The sequence below is a fragment of the Microtus pennsylvanicus genome, chromosome 9, assembly GCF_037038515.1.
Source record: "Microtus pennsylvanicus isolate mMicPen1 chromosome 9, mMicPen1.hap1, whole genome shotgun sequence".
In the NCBI taxonomy this organism is placed as follows: domain Eukaryota; kingdom Metazoa; phylum Chordata; class Mammalia; order Rodentia; family Cricetidae; genus Microtus; species Microtus pennsylvanicus.
In genome coordinates, this window is record NC_134587.1 from 62,126,803 (window position 1) to 62,149,050 (window position 22,248).

Sequence of the window (22,248 nt, forward strand, 5' to 3'; positions counted from 1 at the left end):
TGGGAAAGGAATGAGGGACACTTTTCAGATGTCTTCACCGTGTTTTACAAGGGGGTACACACGAACCCTACTGACCTAGATAGCACAGGAACAAACAAAGGCTATCAGATCTTATCTGCGTGCCTCTTCCAGCGTTTGGGTGGAGTTTACTGCATGAGGTTGCTTTCAGCCTGTTTGTGTTTCCAGCATTTATTGCCACGACACACATAAGCACACATACTGCCCTCTGGGTCAAGGACATGGAAGAGCACATGTCTTAATTTTAAAGCTATGTATTAACTTGGGTTGTAAAAGTTGGTTACATGGGAAATACAAGGCAAATAGGAATAGTTACATTTTGTTCTCTTAAAAGCAAGCTAAACAAACAGGCCCAGTACACAGTACATAGCCATCTTGAGTCTTCAGTAGTCTAAGATGTATTATTAACTAAGCTGTGAGGACTGGAAAGTCTGAGTCTCAGAATGCGAGAGATACTTTCATAATAACGCCTTGCCACAGTTTGCTCCTCATGTGATGAAACTTCAAGATCCTTGGGAGGCACCTAACTCAGGAAGGCATGAAAAGTGATAAAATCAGCCCCGTGTTCTGAGAAACCACTCACATCGTGGTGGCTTTGTCCCCAGTGAGACAGTGTGTGTTTGAGAGACACGTGTTTATGAAGCTGTGCCCCAACTTTGACACAGTGGCACAGTGGATGGAACGAAGGTTGGGACGAGCTGTGTGGTTCTCGGGACAGAGTGCACACCGAACTTACAGACTTCAGTGATAAGAATCATAAGAAACTAAAGTGGTTAGCAGCGGAGCCTGAAATCCAGCTGGGCTCTGCTCAGCCTGGGACCCCTGAGGCACGGCTGTGGCTAGGCAGCCATCCGCTGAGATCATGACACCAAGGCCCCAAGCTCTAAATCCAGCTCTCTCCCTGGCTGGCTCTGGGATGATTTATGGGATGATAACGTGAAGTGGAGGGTAGGAAAGGACAGGACAAGCGTGCAGGTTTTCTGCTTGGGTTGTGAACGTAGTTCTGAGTTCAGATCCCTCTTGCCTCTGTGTGACCTTGGAGGCTGAAGGTACGCTCTCAGCACTCATGTGCCTATGGGATCTGGACATAGAATATTTGCAAATCTCCCCTTGCACCTCCCTCCCCAGTCCCAAGCCTTCCATAAGTGGTGGAGCTGGCATGGTTATAGGGGTTGGCTGGTAGGAACTGACTGTGGACACATAGACAGTAGGGTGCTCATCACCTCCTGACCCCAGTGTATGGACAGAGCCATTTCTGGTCCTTTCTAAATGTTCTAACTTTGGGGGAAATCCTTAGGGAGCTCTATGGTTTTAGATACCTCAGGTATTAGAAATTTGTTTCTGATAAAATTTCCTATCTGGGTATTTCTTACTACTAATGATGATGTTTAAAATTGGGGAACCAGGGGTGCAGCTCCATTGGCAGAGTTGTTTCCTAGCATGCATGAAGTCCTGAGTTTGATCCCCAGAACTGCACAGTACAGCGTGGTGGTACAGGTTACGCTCTTAGTGATCCCAAGGTAGAGGCAAGAGGACCAAGAGTTCAAGGTCAGCTTCAGCTCCTTAGGAGTTGAAGGAAAATCTGAAATATGTGAAATTCCCTTGTCCACCCATGCTCCCATCCATCTGTCTGTCTGTCTTGCTCTCTCTTACAAAGTGTGGGTCAAATTGTGAGACATTCTGTAAGATAATTCAGCAGTGTCCTTCAAAAGAGTCAAATTCATCAGAGACAGACCGGGAGGTCTGTGGGCAGGTGAAGGCTAGGACACTCGAGGACTTCAGAGACCTGGGCTGGACCAGGATGAGAACAGTGAGCAGAAACTGTGGCGTTTGGGTATGACAGGGAAGTGAGTGCTGTGCCATCCCGAGCATCGCAGTGTGCAGTCCTATGAGACACGACACCATCCTGCAGCAGCTGAAAGACATCAGTCTATACACATAAATTACCAAAACAGCAACTAGCAAAGGAGTAACTCCCAAGTGTATATTATGTATGTATGCAAAACTAAAATTTATTTTGGTACTTCCCTGAGCAGGAAGCAAGTGATTCTTGTTTTTCCTCTGCATTTCAGACAAAGTTTACATGGGGCCAGGGCAGCTGTACCAGGATCTGCAGAACCTGCTGCATGACCTGAATGTTGTTGGGCAGATCTCACAGCTGATAGGAAACCTCCGAGGGAGCTATCAGGTACGGGGTTTGGGGAGGGGGACTCTGGGATGGGACACTACTGCAGCCTCCAGATCTGTGAGCGTAGGCTTGTCTCCAGGCTCTCCAGAGCCGGGCACTTGCGGGTTTGTGACTGCTCTTCTGTTGTTTGGGGCAGCAAAGCTTTCCTTCCTGTGGCAGTCTCAAACCTCAGTCACATCTCTGCATGTCTGCATGATCAGCCGCCGGGGATTTGCTTTTGTGATGGGACATGAATACCATTGAGTCTCCCTGGGGTTTTCAGCTTAGATCTTTGCTTTATCTTCTCTTCTAAAAGTGTGTGTAAGCAGAGTGTGCTGAATCATCCTTGTAATCACCCCCACTTGGCAGTGTGAGGCAGGAGGATTGCCATGACTTTAATACCAGCCTGGGCTACATAGTGAATTCCAGGCAATCCTCAGTTAGAGTGAGACCTTGTCATGAAGCAAAGCAAGATGCTATAAAACCTAATAAACGTGTTATGCATCTCCTCTAGAATTTAAACCAGTCAGTAGCTCATGATTGGACGTCAGGCTTACAACGACTGATCCTGAAGAAAGAGGAAGAAATCAGAGCCGCCGACCGTTGCAGAATTCAGTTACAGCTCCCGGGAAAGCAGGACAAGTCAGTAACTTAAAAAACCAGAGTGTAGCCGTTCTCTGGCATAGGTGCTTTCTGGCTGGGTTATCGCATTACCTGCCAGTCCGTGCCAGAGTGTGGTCTGTAAAGGGAATGCTTCTCTCCTCTGGCAGGTCAGGGCGGCCCACTTTCTTTGCTGCTGTGTTCAATACGTTTACACCTGCCATCAAGGAGTCCTGGGTCAGCAGCCTGCAGATGGCCAAGCTGGCACTTGGTAAGACACAGGGTTTAAACTAACTGGGCATGCGCCACTGAGAAATAGATATTTCAGAGTCACCAGAGAGGTTGTATGGTGCTACCTACACCTGGGAGGGTAAAACCCAGGGTGGAGAGAGAGCTTCCTGTGTTTTGGAAGCCTAGCTTTAGTAGGAAAAAGTAAGTTAAACAAGAGCATACCAGTTGCTTCTGTTGTGATCAGACATTCTGTGTATTATGACTGTGGAGCACAAGGGTGAGCCCCTGAGGCTGTAGCTCTGGTCCAGAGCCTGAAACCCCGGCGTGGGTGAGCTCAGCCTGTGTGCCAGCACCTCCTGTGACAGGGACTGCAGCGCACCAATACCTTGTCCCTCAGGATCCCTGCTCTAAAAAAAAAGTCCCGTGGTTTTACTGTGGTTGGATGTGGCTTTATAACTCTTTCCCGGCTCCTCTATCCATTTAGCCTGTGTAAGTAGGTAGGTGGGTAGATACATTGATGATAAGTTGGTAGATGATAAATGATAAGTAGGTTGGCAAATCAATAGGTGATAAGGTAGATAGATGATAGGTAGGTGATATATGATGGGGGATAGATTGATAGACAATAGGTAATTGGGTAGACAGATGGAGATTGATGGTAGGTAGGTGGGTGGGTATATATAGACTTACAGATGAGAGGTAGGTAGGTAGGCAGATCATCTCTATAGTTTGTCAAGAATTTATATACACAGATTTCTTTACTTAGCTTGCACTGGGGTGTCATGTGTATGCATATATGTGGCATATGAGGGAGTGCTTAGGTGTGGATGTATGTCTGTGTATGTGATGGTCTACCTGTATGTGGGTAGATGTGTGTGTACCCTTTTGTGAAATCCTCTTCCAAGTGCAGACGGTCTGAACTGTCACCTAAGAATTTAACAGAAGTTCGCTGTTGCTGGTCCCCTAGAGAGCAGGAGTTAGTGAAATGAGAAAGACTTTTATTGTAAAAGGGAGCCTCCCTGATCTGAGTGAGGACAGGGACATAGTCTTTGTCCTCTCCCGGGTGATTCGGGGAATTCACTGACTTGTGTCCATAATCCAGGGGATGACCCTTGTGAAATAACATGGTGATCACCTCGCTTCTGCTTTGACTCAAAGCTAAGATGGCCGTCTTCTTTGGGAGCAAATTATGCCTTCATGTTTAGGGGTTTTTCACCTAGTCCAACCAGCTCAGCTTCTTGAAGGATCCAGGCCTGTGTGGGGTGGCCCCAGCCCATCACGCTGCTGTTGCTGCTGCTGCTGCTGCTGCTGTGTGCAGTTCAGGAGCAGATCTGGAGTGGGAGGCTCCATGATGTTACAAATTAGGCCGCAGCAGTGAGAGATCACCTCCCTCCACCTCCAGCGAGGGAAAGGCAGTGTCGCTTCCCGAGATAAAATCACTTTTGCTCACAAGCCATGGACTGCTGGGTGCAGCTCTTGAGACAGGAGGACGTACTCAGATTCACCCCCAGCTCAGCTCTGCTCTCTCTGAATGTGCCCATAGAGGAGGAGAACCACATGGGATGGTTCTGTGTGGACGACGATGGCAACCTAGCCAAGAAGGAGACACACCCTCTCCTGGTGGGACACATGCCTGTGATGGTGGCCAAGCAGCCGGAGTTCAAGGTGAGGGCCCGGAAGTACCTGCTTTTGCAGAGGATTTACCTGGGGAGCGCTGGCATCGCACCCTGTTAGTGCTACTGGAGAGGAGGTGTATTACCAGTATTGGAGAGGGTCTTGCTGGGAGCCCACCAGTGAGGCTCAGCCCAACTGTGTGGCTGCCAGCTAAGGTTATTGTAGGCCTCGGCCTGCTGTGCTCCAGCCTCTTCTGTGGTGCTCCAGCTTGCTCTGCAGTCCCTTTCTGTAGAGGGCCAGGACTGAAGCATTTATCTGCTTGATGTGGTGTGCACCTTCTCACTGAAGTGCCCACCATGTCCTCATCTCAGGCACCGAGGCCCAATGCCCTTGGCAAGGCCTTATACCTTTCTTTAAGAAATAACTTGACACTGTTACCTCTCTCTTATTCCTGGCCTCTGATCCACTTGGTGGGGGCTGCCTTGCCCCTGGCTCAAGTGAGGCACACTTTTAGAAGCCTCAGAACCCCTGCCCTGCAAAACCACATGACACATGTGTCAGGAAGGCCAGTGGACACACGTCAGGTGTCCTGCTCCTGACTTAGTCCTCCTGACTGATTTGGCATTTCCAGCTGGCTTTTAGCACAGTTGAGGGGTTCTAAAGATAAAAACACAAAAGACCAAACCTTGGGAATTCACGTCTGCAAAATGAACTCGTGAGACTTCCACAGTTCATTGTATGCGTGGGCTCAGGCCCGTGCTTCAGCCAGCCATGGATGGAAGACATTTTGAATCCACAGTGTTGTGTTTCGTTGTAGATTGAGTGCGCAGCTTATAACCCCGAGCCGTACCTAAGCAACGACAGCCAAGCAGCTTCGCCCTCCGCAGCACGTGGCTTCCTGTGGGTAAGGCTCTTTGCTTATCTTTAGGGCAGGTTGAGAAAGAACTGCTGGGGGCATTCGCCAGAAAATACCTGGTCAGGTTTCCAAACAGAACCTTCCTGTGAGGTGCAGACTTAGGAATTCAGATGTTGGCTTTTATTCTTTTACCATCGAGGACCCGAGACAAAGCCCTTAGGTACTGTGAGGAGAGCTGCATGTCCTCCACCCCAGTGTCTCACCACCTTGACTTTCCTCCTCTTCCCGAACATTGGAGTCCTGGTTAAACAGAGCTGGTTCTACGCAATGTCTAGGCTCTCAGCAATGCTCAGTAGTAGTAGCCCTTTCTTGTTCTCACACACCAGAGGAACATGCTGGAACTAGCTCCCTGGCCTCCTGCCTCTCCCTTTGCCCCTTTCAGTATACATAGCTCTAAGCTGACAGCCAGGGCTGCTGTTCAGCCCTGCTCCTAGTGTGCCAGCTGGTGTTTCAGCCGCCTAGGGACCCACAGAGATGCTAAACTTCTTCTGGGTTGTAATTTCCTGCTGAGCAGATTTGTAGCTGCTTTTCACACATACATTCTGTCTATCTGTCTGTCTGTCTGTCTGTCTGTCTCTCTCTCTCTCTCTCTCTCTTTCTCTCTCAACCAAACAGGGACTTGATGGTTTGACCTCCTTCCAACAGGGTCAGAGGGGGTTGCTTCCTTGTTGCATAGAATACATGCAGGAGGGAAGAGCTGAGTACCAGGAACCAGCCTGCTGTCTGTCCGCAGGGGTCAGGCTCCCTCCAGACTGTCAGCTGTGGAGAGCTTAGTAGGCTTTCATGGGGCTCCCGGAGCTGCTTGGCAGCACGCACTGTGCTCCCCGGGATGGCCTGCTTGGGCTGTGTTCTTTTCAGTTTCAGCCTCTCGAAAGGCTTGTTTTTACCGAGGCTGAGAGCTCTTGCACCGTCGTGCCAGCTTCCTTAACACTGCCGCTAATTTGCTCTCCGGCACTTTGTAAAATGAGTGTGTGAATAGGCCCGTGCAGTTGTGCGAAGGATGGTGTCTGCTGTCCGATGTGTACACTTTTCCCTTGCAAAATAAAGTTGCGTTCGTGGTATTGAAAAATTTAAAAGCCAAATTTAACATGCTGAAAAGAGAAATGGACTCTGTCAGGCCTCCTTTTACTTGATTTGCTTTTTCTGAGTGTGATGGGCCCATGAAAATCAATACCTTTGTAGGTCAGGGTTCTGCATCTCCAGGATCATGCCTGACCTGATTTAGCAATCCCGGAAGGATGCCGTACTTCACACTCTTTCTCCCTCTCACACGCTGTCTCAGATCGGAAGCTGTAGCAATCAGATGGGCCAGGTCGCCATCGTCTCCTTTCAAGGTTCCAACCCCAAAGTCATCGAGTGCTTCAATGTGGAGTCACGCATCCTGTGCATGGTGTACATTCCGGCGGAGGAGTCGAAGCCCCAGGAGTCCAGCGAAGCCACCGACCCAGAGGCCACGGCCTCGAGAGCATCCCACGTGCCCACCATCTGCCTGGGCACGGAAGAAGGAAGGTAGAGAACAGTCACTGCTTTACGGCCTGTCCTCAGTGCAAGACAGGTTACCCTCACGTGGGGCAGTGTGAGCCACGTAAGATGTGAGCGGGGAGGGGATTCCTGGGTCACAGCAGTCTCCAGTCACCAGTCAGCCACACCCATGGCAATTATTATGATAAGAGATGAAGGGGAAGCTCCCCACAGCTTGCCCCTCGAGTGATTCGTTCTATTAATCCTTCTTAAAAAATACCACTTCTTCAGTTTTGGAATGAAGCACCAATATTTTATGCTATAATCATTTGGAACAATGACACTGTTTAATGATGAATTAAACTAACATTACAAAATCTATAGGAAGAAAATAAATTATGTTCCAGAATTTTTCTCTAAGCTCTAAGAATGAAATCAGAATGGCAGCAGGCGTTCTTTAAAATGTAGCCCGTGTGAGTTGAGGGGGAGGGCACTGCCATTCGATGATGTGGAGGCACCAGGCTTCTCACAGGGCGCACATGGGACCGCTAACGTGTGTTTTTCTTTTGTAGCATTTCCATCTACAAAAGCAGTCAGGGCTGCAAGAAAGTGAGGCTTCAGCACTTCTACACCCCTGACAAGTCCACTGTCATGAGCTTGGCCTGCTCCCCACAAGGCCTGTATGCAGGCCTGGTCAATGGATCAGTAGCCAGCTACACCAAGGCTCCAGGTAACTTCCCACACTCAGCCCTGACCTTGGCTAGGAGTCAGTCTCCCCTCCCACGGTGCTTGTCACTCCTAGTTCCAAACCTGTGTGACTTGCTCCTTACCCATAAGGCACTGACGGGCACATGGGATTTTTTTAAAGTTGGTTCCCAGGGGTTTCTTGTTCCACACTGACTCGGATTAAGGCAGGCCAGCCTTAAAGGCCGATCCTAGTGCTCATGGGCACTCTAGACTCTGCCATGCTCTCCTGAGCCTTCCTTCATCCCTCAGGCCCACTTTCACATGGGGGCGGCAGTAGCCCTGTAGGGTTGGCTTCTCCGTCTCTGCTCCTTCCATGTGGCACCGTTGTGACTGGCCTCACCTGCCCTTGCAGAGCCTCAAACACTAAGCCTGGTCCTTCCCACCTCAGAAGTGCCCAGCCCCTGTGTGTGCCCTCAGGCCCCAGGCCTTCAGCATGGCCGTGTTTAACTGGCCATCTAAGAGGCCTGTCCAGGTCTCATGCTCCCCTCTGTAGACCCTTCCACTTCCCTGGCTTTCTGGTCCGTCTATGGTGCTCCCAGCTGAGGGTATAGCAACCTCACTGTTCTTCAGACTTCGGGAACTTGCCGTGTTGTGGGTATACCGTCGCTTTCAATGGCTTTTCTCATGAGTTTCAGTGGTTGCTTTGTGCAAATGATTTTTTTCCACAGCAAGGGACTGCCCTTGCTGCTGCATGGCTGGTAGCCAGGTTTTCTTCCCAGTCTCTCAGCCTGGCATATAATACAGATGTGCCAAACTGAATCCCAGAGGCTGACCCTTTCCTGCTAGCATGCTCACCAAATGCCCAGGTCTGCCCTAGAGCCTGCACACCTGGCCTTGCAGCTCACACCTGGCCTCAGGCCCTATGCATATGCACCCAAAGCCTTCTGACCCTCTGTATTTCCTAAGGGGTCTAAGAGCCATTGCCACCAAAATGGGGGGTGGGGTTTCCTGCCCTGATGCTGCCCTCTATGTCTGCCAGTGCTTTCTGAATAGTTGTTAATGAGTTTTCAAAATGGCTGGTGAGCTCCTTACCACCCGCAGAATACTGCCAATGGTAAACACAGACTGGGGAGCTCTGGACCTTTGTCCACTGGTGCTGGGTCTTGCTGTCCACCTCTGCACCCTGTGTTCTCCAGGCCCCTCCTTGGCAGAGACTACATTGCATGGAATATTGATTATTTGTAAGTTGGAAGGGAGGTGATTTCAGGGGGATGCAGCGGGTCTTTGTAGTTGATTTCAGAAGGTGATGTCCATTTTTCCATGATTCTGAGTGTATGTGAACTTTTGAATAACCATTATAGTATTAAAACTTGCATAGGGACTTATTTATAGCATGCTGCCATTTTGCTTGGTCTTACTTTATTATCTAATGTGCTAGAGACTGAGCTGAACCTTGTGCTTACATGTAGAGCAGAAGCTTGGCCGCTGAGCCATGCCCCCAGTCCTTTCTTCCACTAAAAGGCTGAGAGTCACTTTCCTATTCCATCTGCTTTTATGGGTATTTTGGTTTCACTCTATTTATTTTCTTTGCTTACCCTTCTTAGAGAAGGCACGTACACAATGCACAGCAGTTTTTGTATATTTCTCCTTTTGTCGAATTTTCTGATTGCCATTATATTGTTCTCTACTTCCCTATCCATGATGCCCTTTCTTTAAGGTTTCCAGGTGGTTTTCTTTGCTCCTGTCCCTTGGCCTTCTGATTTTCTTCCTTCTTGTACGTCAGTTGCTTGGAGGATTGTAGATGGAGCTGCAGGCAGGAGGTGGTGGCTTACCGGGGAAGATTCAGCATGTCTGACCTGGCGACTGGCTTCATGGTGTCTGGTCCAGAGAAGAGATGCATGGCAATTGCCTCACTTCCCTCTTCCTCCCAGCATTCTGTTCTGTCTACTCCACCTATTTATGTTCTGGCCAAGCAGTTTCTTTATTAACCAATGAAAGCAACATATAGACAGATGACCCTCCTCCATCAGAGAATTAATCCTCATCGCTATGTGTCCCTGGGCTTGGCCAGCCCAGCTCTGTGGTGTAGTGTGCAGTATGCGTCATGACCCACAGTAGCTGTATATAGTCCCTTCCCACTGTGTATACACTGCCTGCACACTGTCGGCAGGCCTGGGTGGTAGAGAGCAAGGTGGCCCGAGCGTCCACGCACAGCCTGTTGTTCTTCTGTTCTTGGCGGTGGAGGATGTGATTGATCAGAGACTATGCCCTTGCCTGATGAAGGTTCTGCTGCTTTGGAGTGGGCCTTGGAAACCTGGGACTTGATGGGAATGTTTCAGGTTATGAAGACTTGAGGTTATCAGTATTGTTAGCTCATGTATGAAGTCTGTCTGTGGTGCAGGTGCCTTATTAGGTAGGAATTGTCCTAAGAGTTGGCCCAGACACTTTCAGTAGTGAGATTGTACAAGGCCCTTCCAGGGAGACAAAAATACAGTATCTACGGAAAAGAGAACTTGCTTAGGTGGCCAGAAAATAGAGGCCGATTGTTGGAAGTCGAACTTTAACCAAAGTAAAATATCTAAAGTGGGTTATCCCACCTCTGATCTTGGAGTTCCTGTTTCAAAGGAGCCATACTGTGGTCAGCAACATCACACTCCTCTGGCAGCCTGCAGACAGCTCTGTCTTGCTTCAGAGGTCTGTGTTCTTATGCCATGCCATGCTTTTAGGAGCCTGTGAACATCAGAGGGCAGTGTGTCTACTCTGAACACACACACGTACCATCACAGGCACAGGCCACAGTGCTGTAAAGGGCTGTGAGGACCACGTGGAATGTCTGTTTGTATGAATGTTTGAGCAGGCGAGGGAAACCTTGTTTCCTCCGAGCTGAGAGAACTCTCATGGCAGGGAAGTCACACTGATGATGTAATTACCATTGGAATCCTGGGGCTTACTGAATGAACAATTAAATCTTACAGGATAGCCACATCAACCACTTTAATTCAGATTAAGTCTCGTTTTCAGTCTTTACCGTCACTATGCTGTTGATTCACACTTCACTTAAGTCATGGTAGAACTCATTACAGATCTCTGGGTACAGCTTTGGCTTCCTGGGGGTCAGGGAGGAAGACAGTAGAAGAGCAGGGCCTTCGGCTTAGTTTTGCTTGGTCTTTTCACCTTAGTGAAGACAGGTTCTCCTCACGATTGTAGGATGTTTTGAAATTGATGCGGTCGTTCTGACAACCGATCACTTCATGCATTACTGCTGTATTGCAGCAGGATCTGTGGAAATGCGACGGGTCCTGCAATGAGTGTTTATGTGTATTGTCTCATTTTTAGTTCTTGAAACAAGTTTCAAGGCTTGTGACGGTACTGCCCCCATCTTATAGATAAAGAAACTGATACTTAATTTACAGAAAGCAAGGAATGTGTCTAGAGACGTGCCAGGTAGAGACATGCCACAGGAAGGTGGTCCCGTCCTACCTGCTGTCCTCTGTGTCTTCCACACACTGTAGGCGCTATGTGCCAGAGCTGGTTCCTGGACCCCTAAATGTTGAATACAACCATTGTGGTCACAGTTGGTACTTGGTTCGTGGTTTTGCAGTGGGGTGTGGCATCCTGTTTCTCTCTCTCCATGCACAGTTACCTGAGCTTAGAGGAACTATAGACAGAAGTTTCATTCCCACCTGGTCCCGCAGCCATTCATTCCCAAAGAAACACATAGAGGCTTATATTTATTATAAACTGTTTGGCCTGTTAGTTCAGGCTTATTATTAACTTCAATTAACCCATAATTCTTGTTTATGTTTAACCATGTGACTTGGTACCTTTTCTCAGTGAGGCCGTCTCTCATCTTGCTTCTTCTGTGTCTGGGTAGCAACTGCATCTCTGCCTTTCCTCTTCCCAGAATTCTCCTAGTCTGGTCACTCCACCTGTGCTTCCTGCCTGGCTACTGGCCAGTCAGCATTTTATTAAACTAATACAAGTGACAAATCTTTGCAGTGTGCAAGAGCGTTATCCCACAGCAAGGAACTAAAAATATTTTTTTAAAGATGGATCCTGGAACCCGGAACCCCAGCAAGTGATCAAGTTGGGTGTCCTGCCTGTCAGAAGCCTTCTCCTGGTGGAAGGTGCGCTGTGGGCAGCCTCGGGAGGACAGGTGTTCATGGCCAGCGTGGAGACGCACACTATAGAGGTGAGTGCTGTCACGAATCTGCTGCTGCTTGCTGCAGACAGGGTGTGTCCCAGCCACACAGGCATTCTACAGTGTGAATGGCAGGAACAGGGTGCATTCTGGGACTTTGCTTAGAAAGATACGATTAACTAGAAAACTCATCTCACCATTTTCTAACCTCTTCTCTGGGGCATGCTTGCTCTGTGCTTACCTGCTAAGTAGTGGAAACATTGATTTCAAAATACATTCGATATGAACAGCCCTCAGGAACACATGGAAAATCAGCACTTGGCTGGAGTGCCATTTCTCATCAGTTGGTTGGGGGATTGTAGCTGAGATGAAGGACGGACTAGCCCGATATTCAGGAGACCAATCCAGGCTTCCTAAACCCAAAACTCCCTCTTTATGAGAATTTTAACAAAAGGAGAAGCCATAAACTCACAGGGCAAAATGCAGGATTGGTGTGGGGCCCGCTGTGCTAGGGAGGGTGCCTCTCCCAAGATACCAGACACCAGAAGTTGCCAATAGGGATTTAGGAGGCAGAGGACAGCTTGGTCTACAGAGTGAGTCTCACGACAGCCAGGGCTACACAGAGAAACCCTGTCTCAAGAAAACAAAAAAGCAAAAGATCAACAACAAAGCAATCCTGTCACAGAATTGCCTTTAAGTGTCATACAAGAGATGACAAGTGTTTGTCTTTGGGGTGGGGCTTCTTTAGTCTGGTATGTTCGAATGACTGTTCAGAAATCTCCAGACCAAACTGCCATCGCCATTAGCTCCTGGAAACATTTGCATCTCTGGTGGAGTTTACCAGCTCAACAGAGCAGGGCAGGGTCTCAGGCCCTTTGCTAAGAGTTCACTTGTCACATTTTTAGATGTCGCTCAGACGTCTATTTCAGGACGTACGTTGGTGGCATGTTCTGTCACCTCAGGAGAGAGTGGGATTTAAGCTCCAGGTATAGAGAACTCAGGGTGGTTTGGGTACTGGGAATGAAATCCAGGGCCTCATGCATGTTCAGCACTCAGCTACCTGACTGTGCTCCCATCTCAAGAGCTGTGAATTGTAGTGTGCCCTGTGACATGGAGCTCATCAATGCAGATGCTGTGTCAGGCCTGCAGACTCCCAGGGCAGTTCAAGGGTCAGGAGGTGAGGCTCAGTTAGAACCAGGATGTTTCCACGTGGGGCAAAGGTGCAGGCGGGGCACTGTTTCCTGGCATGTCCAAGCTCAAAACTTTCTCCCTGCGACTGCAGTGAGATAACTTTACCCCCTCCCGGGCTGACCCTGAACTAAAGATCCTGCTGCCTGAGCCCACCGGCTGGGATGACGGAGAATGCCACTATAGCCGTGTCTGTTCTGATTCTCTTAAGGGGTGGCTCCTCTGTGTTCCCAAGACCCAGCCTGCCAGCTGGCCACAGGAAAGGCAGAGGGAAACATGGTTTCATGGTAACCTTGGTTACTTTTGTATCCACCTGAGAACCACTGTTGTCATAAGAACTTCCCTTCCAGTCACAGGTACCATGGCAACTTCCTCCCAGCCCTTGTAGGTACCAGTGACACCATCTCGTAAATAATGTTCCTAGAAAGTTCCAAACCCTATGCCACCTTGTTCCATCAGGCTGTCTTGATGACTAGCAATGTCACCTTGCTGATTCTGTATCTGCAATAGCACAGGGCCCACCCACAGCCCAACTGTGTGTCACGGAAACTCTCTCCTGGGCCCAAGTCAGGGATGCTTGTTGGTGGAGGGGAATGCCTGCATCCAGCACAGCACACTGGAGCTGCAGTTCCCGAAATCTTAATGTTTTGTTCGTCGTCCATTGTTTTTACACTGAGGCATGATGCCACTATTTTAAGACTTTTTTCCCCCAAATGGCATGATCATCATCATTTGTAAACGAAACCCAAAACTGCCAGGGGTGCTCAGCAGCCTTCCCTAGAAGGTTTCCAAGGTAAGGCAATGCTCCCTCTCTGCTTTATGGTGTCTCATGCTCCAGACAGGCACAGTGCTGAGATCACCAGGACTCCAAGAGTAGAGCCTCCCCAGATCCAAGTCCTGGCCCCTCTAGGCAGTTTTTAGCCTAAAATAACTAAACACATTTATAGAAAGAAGCAAAACCTGCTTTTTTGGGTAAGTAAGATTCATGCTGTTCCTGTTTTGTGGGCAGCCACAGCTGAGATGTGGGTGCAGCCCAGGACCTCAACCTGTGTTCACCCAGCTGGAGTGGGGGTGCTACTGCTGGAGGGAGCTGCCTTCCTGCACAGGGGGTTCTGAGGCTGAGGCATCTCAACGGCTGCCGCAGGGCTGAATGGGAATGTTCGTAGGCCAGGGTGTCCGTGGTTGGGGTCTGTATCCTGGCAGCCCTGAGCAGAACGCCTCTCAGGGCACTTCTGCCTCCTGCAGAGTCTGAGGGGAACTCCTAGTGCTGATGGTCATGTAGTGGAGGAACTGTATTCTCCTCCTTTTATTTTTGCATCTGTGTATATATGTGTGTATGTGCTGACAGGGACCAGAACAGGGTGTCTGATGTGGGATTTCCCTCTGTATGCTGTGATTACCATTAATGAATAAAGAAAACTGTCTTGAGCCTGTGATAGGGTAGAACTAAAGTAGGCCCAAGGGGGGGGAGACTGAACTAAACTAAATGCTGGGAGAAAGAAGGGCGGAGTAAGAGAGAAGCCATGTAGCTCCGCCAGAGACAGACACTGGACGAAACTTTACCCGGTAAGCCACAGCCACGTGTCGATACACAGATTAATGGAGATGGGTTAAGTTTATATGTAAGAATTAGCCAATAAGAAGCTAGAGCTAATGGGCCAAGCAGTGATTAATTAGTATAGTTTCTGTGTGATTATTTCAGGGCTAAGTGGCCGGGAACTATATAGCGGCCTCCTCCAACAGCTGTCAGAGCCCCTGGAGCTGGAGTTGTGGGCTGGGGAGCCAAACTCGAGTGGGCCCTCTGCAAGAGTGGTATACATTCTCAATCCCGGAACATCTCTCCAGTCCCTCGTCATCTTCTCTCTTTCCCGGCTTTCCTTCTTGCCTTTTATCCCTTGTTTAGGAACAGGCTGACTTCTCTGGCTTTGGTAGATGCTAACTTTACAGCCATGGGGCACAGTTACAGCTTCACTGCTGGAGCTGCTTAACTCTAAAGATGCTTTCCTTGCCCCTGAGTTTCCACTGTATGTAGTGCAGTTTACTAAACTCAGATGGAATGAACAGGTAGGGCAGTAACACAGCAGCATCACAGTGGTCTTCAGCCACGCTTCTTCCCTATGATAATTGGCACAGCGGCACAGAACTGAGCCAGTGTTATCTGCCCTTCATCTGGCCCTTCATCAATACCGTTCTCTACCTGCCATGTACCAGGTACCATACAGCCATGGGGCGGTGTCAGATGCTGTGGAGCTCTGGTGGCTCTTTTCTGCCCACTCCTCAGCAGGCATGTTACACCCATGCCCAGGTTTGGACTAGCCTTGTAATGTTCAAGTCTTGTGTCTCCCGGAGTCTGTGTGTCGGGCCATGGGCCCTCACCCCTGGGCCTCGTAACAACCCCTATCAAAATAAGCAGAGTTCACTAGGACGGCGTGGGGGAGGAAACCACAGAGATGGTCAGAATGAGGAGATGTGACTCCTGGAGGAACCATGGTTCTTGGACTGAATGAAGCATGGACCAAGAGGGCGAGGGACGAGGGGACATAGCAGGGTTGACAGCTGCCAGGAACCTGGATCCCTCACCTGAATACATGGGCTCTGAAGAGGTCTGGACCCCCACCCCAGCTTCCTGGTGTATAGGCAGAGATGGAAACAGCCAAGTCCGCCAGAGCTAGTGCCTTTGACCTCATGTCCTAAAGCAGACTTGCACGTTTCCCTATTGAATATGACACTTGCCATGTGACATAGGGCACCGAGGGACCTTGAATACAGAACAGAGATAATGAAATGTGTTTTCTCCTCTGCGATGGTCCTGCCAGCCCTTCAAGTGCTGCAGATGGCAGACTGCGAGTCAAAATGAGAAAGTTGCTGGGAATCAGAGACCCTGGAGCCTCCCTGGAAGGTTGGGTAGACACTGTGACATGGATGGGAAGGCGGAGCCTTGCTCTTTAGTCCTCCAGTCATGTGACCTCACATGCCATGGTTTCTTCTGCTTTTTCAAGCCTCCTTGGAAGTCCTGTTGCCCAGCTACCGCAGGTTTCCAGGGGCAGTTACTGCTCTGCCTTGAACTCATCATATGACAGGCAGTAGAGATGGAGGCTTGTACCCCAAATGTGCAGCAGGGCATCTTTCCCCGCAGACAGTTCCGCACCCAGCATGAACAGGAGGGGAAGGCTCCTTCAGCACTACAAGTAATACACGATGACATGCCCTGCCTCGTCCTCCACCTGAGGCTTGGCAGTGCAGCTGCTATGGGGAAGTTGATATGCATTTCCAGACCTGGGAAGCTGGGCAGGAGTCACCTTGTCTGGCCCGTGAGAACAGTACACACAGCAGTCTGACCCTCCCAGACCGCATGTCCCTTGCTTGTCCTTACTCAAAGCCACCTCCCTCTCTAGTCCCTGGCACTGGATCATGCTCAGGTCACCCCAGCTGTCCCAGGTGCAGAGCAGTTGCAGAAACCTGGGCTGGTGACATCGATTCTTCCTATCTGGATCACAGCTGTGTGGAAGGGTCCTGCTTCTTTGTGTGTTAAATCACAGTGATGTACACGTGTGTGTTGTGGCAAGAAGTGATGCATGAAGTGCGAGGTATCTGTGGATCAGGCTTCTTCCTCCAGTGATCCTGACTGTACAGAGTGTGTGTGTGTGTGTGTGTGTGTGTGTGTGTGTGTGTGTGTGTCCCCCTCTCAGAAGCTTAAAGACCATGCTAGTACTGAGACTTCAGGGCATCAGCCTTCTTCAGCATTCCAGGAAGTATCCCAGTATGCAGCCTGAGCTTCAGGGTAAAGCAGACAGCCCCTGGGGGGAGGGGCGGCATGACCCCATGTCCTAGTTTCTGTGAAGGCATCAGAGGAAGACCTGTCACAGGGGCCATCCCTTGAACGTCAGACACACTGCTCATCATGAGCCTACAGAGAAGTCTAGGACCAGTCCAATACTAGTGTCTCAGGGCACATAGAGAATGGTGAGTGTCAGCTTAGCAACTGTTTACATGAGATATGAAGGGTGCACAGAGGCCCATCTCCTCCTCTTCTGCCCACATAGAGTTGGCTGCTTTTACCAGAGGTGCTGGGGATGGACTGGGTGGGCGCTGGGTTGAAAGAAGAATATGAATTTGCTAAGAGATTGTCTTGAGTCCAGAATCCCTAAGGAATCTGGAACATCACTAACAGATTAAAAAAACACAACGAAACAACAAAACATTCAACAGGGTCAGAGTGTGCAAGATCAATATCTAAAAATCAATCTAGTTTGTGTGTGCCGGCAGCAAGCAGCCTGAAAACCAGGCCGAGGAGACAAGGTCGGGAGACGTCCCCTACAGCTCCTGACACTCCTGCCCTGGAATCTTCCCTTGAAATGACATCCAGTTAATGCTGGGTGTAGCTCAGCCTAGCCCGTCAGGGAGCCTCTGTGAGGGTGTGGAGTTCCATGACCTTGGCAAGTCTATTGTCTCTGTGGCAGGGGTCAGGTTCTCTCTCCTCTCTCTTCTCTGAGGACAGAGAGCTAGGGTTTTGCTCCCTTAGGGGGTATTTTAAGTTCAAATTAAGAGAACCCCACAAGACTGATCTTTAGTGTGAATTTTCTGACCTTCTCAGGTGAATTTCCTAACCTTCACACTGCACCCTGCCTGGGCTTTGGCCAACACACACACACACACACACACACACACACACACACACACACACACACACACACGCTGGTCTCAAGATGACTGCAGAGCTGTTTGTTGCCAGTTGGGCCTTGTGCAGTGAGTGTAGTATTATCCTGGGGTTCCAGTGCGAGAATGGGATCCCACAGGATGGCCTGCTTTAGACAGGCCTCAGGAGAGGCAGCCCTGCGGCGGTGTTATGTCTTTGCCAGGATTGTAGGAGAAGGACCAGCTTTCTCCTTGGTCTCCACGGCTTTGCTTCCCACCACCCTCTTACCAGGCTGTTCACTGAGCTATGTCTCCTTGGGGACAAGGACCAGCAGCCATCCCTTCCCAGCCCCTTTCATGTTGTGAAGCTGTTTGCTCAGCTTGTCGAGGTGCTGTGGTAGATGGAAGGCCGCACCGTGTTCTGTGATGCACTTTTTCCTGCTCAGGGACGTGCCACAAGAGTGTCGTATCCACAGATGCTACTCTGTGACTGTGAATAGGAGATCAGCGCTGTCACAGTTGTGAGTGTGAGCTCCAGCTGGACCCCACGACACTCACAAGTGACTCGGCCTAGCTTGTTGTGTGCTATCTTTGCCCCCAGCACTGTGGTTAGCTCTGGCTGAACCCCTAATATGCTGTATAATCTCATTTCCTTTGCTTCCTCAGAATCAGCTGGAGGCCCACCAAGATGAAGGGATGGTCATCTCCCACATGGCTGTGGCTGGTGTTGGCATTTGGATTGCCTTCACCTCGGGGTCCACCCTTCGCCTCTTCCACACGGAGACCTTGAAGCACCTGCAGGATGTCAACATTGATGCCCCCGTGCATAGCATGTTGCCAGGTACTCTCCGAGGAAGGGAGGGTTCTAGGGTCACTCTCCCATGTACAGCTTGCAGCCAGGTACCTCAGAGGGAAAGGAAGAGGGCAGCAGAGTTGAAGAAACAACAGGGACAGCCGCTGCTAGTGCACATACAGCCAGTGCAGTCCATGGACCCTGGGTATTCACATATGTCCCACACATGTAGATGCACAGCCTTTGTGTGTGCTATCTGGCGTGAGTTAGTGTGTGGGCAGTGTATATAAACGTGTAGTTTGTATGCACAGTTATGCAGCCTGTCTGTGGCTGTGTTAAAGGCTTCACTAATGGCCACAAAGGATCTGATGGTGATGCCAGAGGCAAGGCAAGGTAACTTCATAGTCCTGCAGGAAGTCGCTGAAGACTGGACAGGGACGGGGAGAGACCATGCCAGGGTGGATTTGGGGAGAGTGATCCTGCAGGGAGAGGCTTGAGTGCGTCTTGCCTGCCCTTTGTCCTCAGGGTCCTGCCTACCAGGCTGTAGGGAGAGTATGACATAAAGGTGGGGGTGGAGAGCACAGGAATGGCTGAAGTTAAGAAGGAAGCGCTGGGTAGTGAGGTGAGCTGGTCATGCGCTTTGTAGATGGTGTTCACATGTGGGTCACAGGCAAGCCGGTCACCCTAGATGGGCATTGCTGCTGGACAGTGCTCACATCGTGTGCATCGGTAGCCGGGAGATGGGCTCTGGTGGGAGGGTGGGGGTGCTGTGCGGTGCTTTCTCCAGGCAGCTATGAGTTATGTGACTGATTCACACTCAGACCAGACGCCGTGTGTGTGTGTGTGTGTGTGTGTGTGTGTGTGTGTGAGAGAGAGAGAGAGAGAGAGAGAGAGAGAGAGAGAGAGAGAGAGAGAGTAAGAGAGAAAGAGAAAGACGAAAGACTGTCGTCCTTTAGAGATGGCTGAGGCCACAGTGGTGTGGGTATGGGAGTCTGGGTGGATTTGTCTGCTTGTGTGGTGAATTATGATGGGGAAGGTGTCCATTGGGGAGAGCAAGGCTCTGGGGAAGGTTGCTGGCCTCTGTCCTGGTTACAGGCTGAGGCCTCTGACAGCATCACTTATTCCCCGAGTCTGGAAGCTAGAAGTTCAAGATGAAGGTGTGAGGTTCCTGGTAGGCTATACTTTCTTGTTTGTGTACAGCTCCTTCACATGTTCACATGGGACAGAGAAAACAGGTTGTTCATGGACAACACCATGTTCACATGGGGCAGAGAGAACACAGGTTGTTCATGGACAACACCGTGTTCACACGGGGCAGAGAGAACAGGTTGTTCATGGACAACATCATGTTCACACGGAGCAGAGAGAGCATCCGCGCTGGTCCCTGCTGTAACAGTGCTGATTGCATCATGAGGCCAACCTCATGCTGCCCTGTGGCGTGATCTAATCTGTCCCCTCCTCCTTCAGATACCACCTCCTAATTTTATCACCTACAACATGAGAATTTAAGGGAATTCTGACACATACCGTCCATCACAATTAGCGTTTTTGATGCCTTGAAAAAGCACAATAGTTTCGGGGTCACAATGCAGAAAGGGTACACACTCCTCCTATGACATGAAGAATAATGAGATAGAGGCAAATAATATGGCAGCAGGAAAGCTTCCCTAAGACCTGCAGAGCACAGGCATCTAGGGGTGCTGTCAGGTGTTTTCTTCTATGGGATTGGCTGCTAATCATTTTTTAAAAAATACTAATAGACTTTTATTTAGTTAGGAAAGTGGGGGTTTCTGTAATACATACTATTTTTAGAAAATAAAAACGACATAGCATCAGGATGGCTCCCAAAGCATATTGCTGGGGACTTGACTGTTTTCTTCCAAGCACAAGCTACCTAGACAGGTGTTTGCTGTCAGAAGCTATTGTCCCTTAGACAGAAACCAGGTCAGATTCACCAGCTGCCAGCACCTACTTGCATCTGGCCAGAGAATGTCCTGTACGCTTTGTTGACATGGAAAGGAACAGGGGTTAGGTTGTTCTGTGATAAAGGCTTCTGGGACCCAGGTCCTGACCCGGTACCCTGTGGCCTCCAGGGAAGCTGCCTTGGTTGCCATGGTTCCTGGAATCCTGAGAACCAACCACAGGAATGTTGTCTGGCCCCAGTCCCTGCCACAGGGGCCCTGCCCTGCCTCAGGTTCATTCCCCTGCAGTTTCTGTCAGAGCTGGGGAGAGGAGGGAGTGGCCAGTGAGTGGGGGTTAGTGGGTTGAGATTTTATGAAATTAATCCTTGGACATGATACACTGAAACCAAACCACAAGAACTCCAAGTGAACAGTGAGGTGGCTCAGCGGCTCTCCCTCGCCGACCCTCCCTTATCTGGTGTTCCTCACGCCTTCCATGTCCACCCAGTTTTAAAACTGAACTGTGTGTTGCTCTCATCTGTCCCCTCGGTTTCCTCCTGCTGTAGAAAGTGGGATGCGCCTGGCTTCTGAGCAGATCACTGGCAGTATGTGCCTAGACGCAGGCAAGCATGGCACATACAGACCTATGGGGGTCCCTCCCTCCTGGGCAGGCAGCCAGCTCTGGTTAGGAAACACTTGGAGACCACTCAGCTTGGGTGTGCAGTGTTGTGCAGCTGAGCCACACAGCACGGTGCAGTTGAGTTCTTTCCGTTCACCCTGTAGCCAGTGCTACCCCTCTTCAGCCTTCTACACTGTTTCCACTTGGCCAAACATTGGCTCGCCCAGCCTTCTCTGCGAAGCCTGACCCTCGGCACTACCGGACTCATGGGATTGTGGGGTATGGGCCGTTCTCCAGAGGATTGCCTGTCTCACCACCTCTCTTCTCTCAGGCTGGAGGGTCTGTCAGAGTCTCCACAGTGTTAGAGTTTGACTATCAATGCCTCTTGACAGCTCATGGCTGAAAGGCCTTTCAAGGGATGGTTTATGAGCGCTCCGGCCTAATCCAGTGATGGAGTCATACTTTGGAGGTGTTGAGAGACGGTGGTGTCTACTTAGAGATGTGTTGCTGGGTAGGGGGTGCTTTGGAGAGATCCCCCACCCCATGCACATTCCCTTCCCAGCTACTTGAGATGAGCAGCTCTCCTCACCACACTCTCCTGTCTTATCTCTGGCTTGCCACAGGCATAGAAACAGTGGAGCCGTGGACTGAAGCCGTGACCCAAAGTCAATCAGACCTTTAAGTTGTTAATGTCAGCTACTTGGTCACAGCTGTGGAAAATGGACTGATACAAGCCACTTTGGACACGGCCTGTGGGACCCTCTGTCACGGGTCTTGGTCTAGTTCCATGCAGGAGGTCATCAGTCTGCTTCTTACTCATGGATGGGTGGGACCAGCGTGAACTGGAAAACCTTGAGCTGGACTGTGCTCATCGGTGTCGTTTGCTGTATTTTAGAGTGGCTTCCACTCCGCCTCTGGAGGCCTTGTCATGCATGCACCCCCAGTGTTCCTTTAGTGTTGATGTGTTGTCCTGCAGTGGTGGTGGGGGAGGGTAACGTAAGAACTGGGTTCTGTCTGTTCCGTTCATCAGCAGTTCCTGACATCCCAGAATGAGCTCCACACACCACAGTCTAGGGAGAATAAAGCCAGTGTTTCACAGCAGTGCCTGTGTGGAAGCCCGAGTGTTGAGCTGCTGTTTGTACCACAGTAAGCGCACATAAGTGTGTGTGGAAGCAGCACGGGCAAGTGTCCTTCCAGGCCATTGTTAAGAGTAATAAAGTCCAAGTAGGTCCTGCAGCTAGAGACACACTGAGTCAATAAAGGACAAAATTTGGGAA

General features: G+C 50.0%; 1 protein-coding gene across 5 annotated transcripts in view; it reads left to right on the forward strand.

Annotated features, from left to right (window-relative positions):
• The window catches only part of Arhgef10 (Rho guanine nucleotide exchange factor 10), an 86,319-nt gene that overhangs the window by 58,098 nt on the left and 5,973 nt on the right, over window positions 1-22,248 (forward strand). For all 5 annotated transcript variants that reach the window (XM_075986270.1, XM_075986273.1, XM_075986269.1 and 2 more), the window contains 9 exons: window positions 2,091-2,206; window positions 2,700-2,827; window positions 2,956-3,056; window positions 4,560-4,681; window positions 5,448-5,534; window positions 6,829-7,055; window positions 7,580-7,737; window positions 11,744-11,886; window positions 18,325-18,499. In XM_075986270.1, coding sequence (XP_075842385.1) covers window positions 2,091-2,206; window positions 2,700-2,827; window positions 2,956-3,056; window positions 4,560-4,681; window positions 5,448-5,534; window positions 6,829-7,055; window positions 7,580-7,737; window positions 11,744-11,886; window positions 18,325-18,499 — 1,257 coding nt within the window. The remainder of the gene's footprint in view (window positions 1-2,090; window positions 2,207-2,699; window positions 2,828-2,955; window positions 3,057-4,559; window positions 4,682-5,447; window positions 5,535-6,828; window positions 7,056-7,579; window positions 7,738-11,743; window positions 11,887-18,324; window positions 18,500-22,248) is intronic.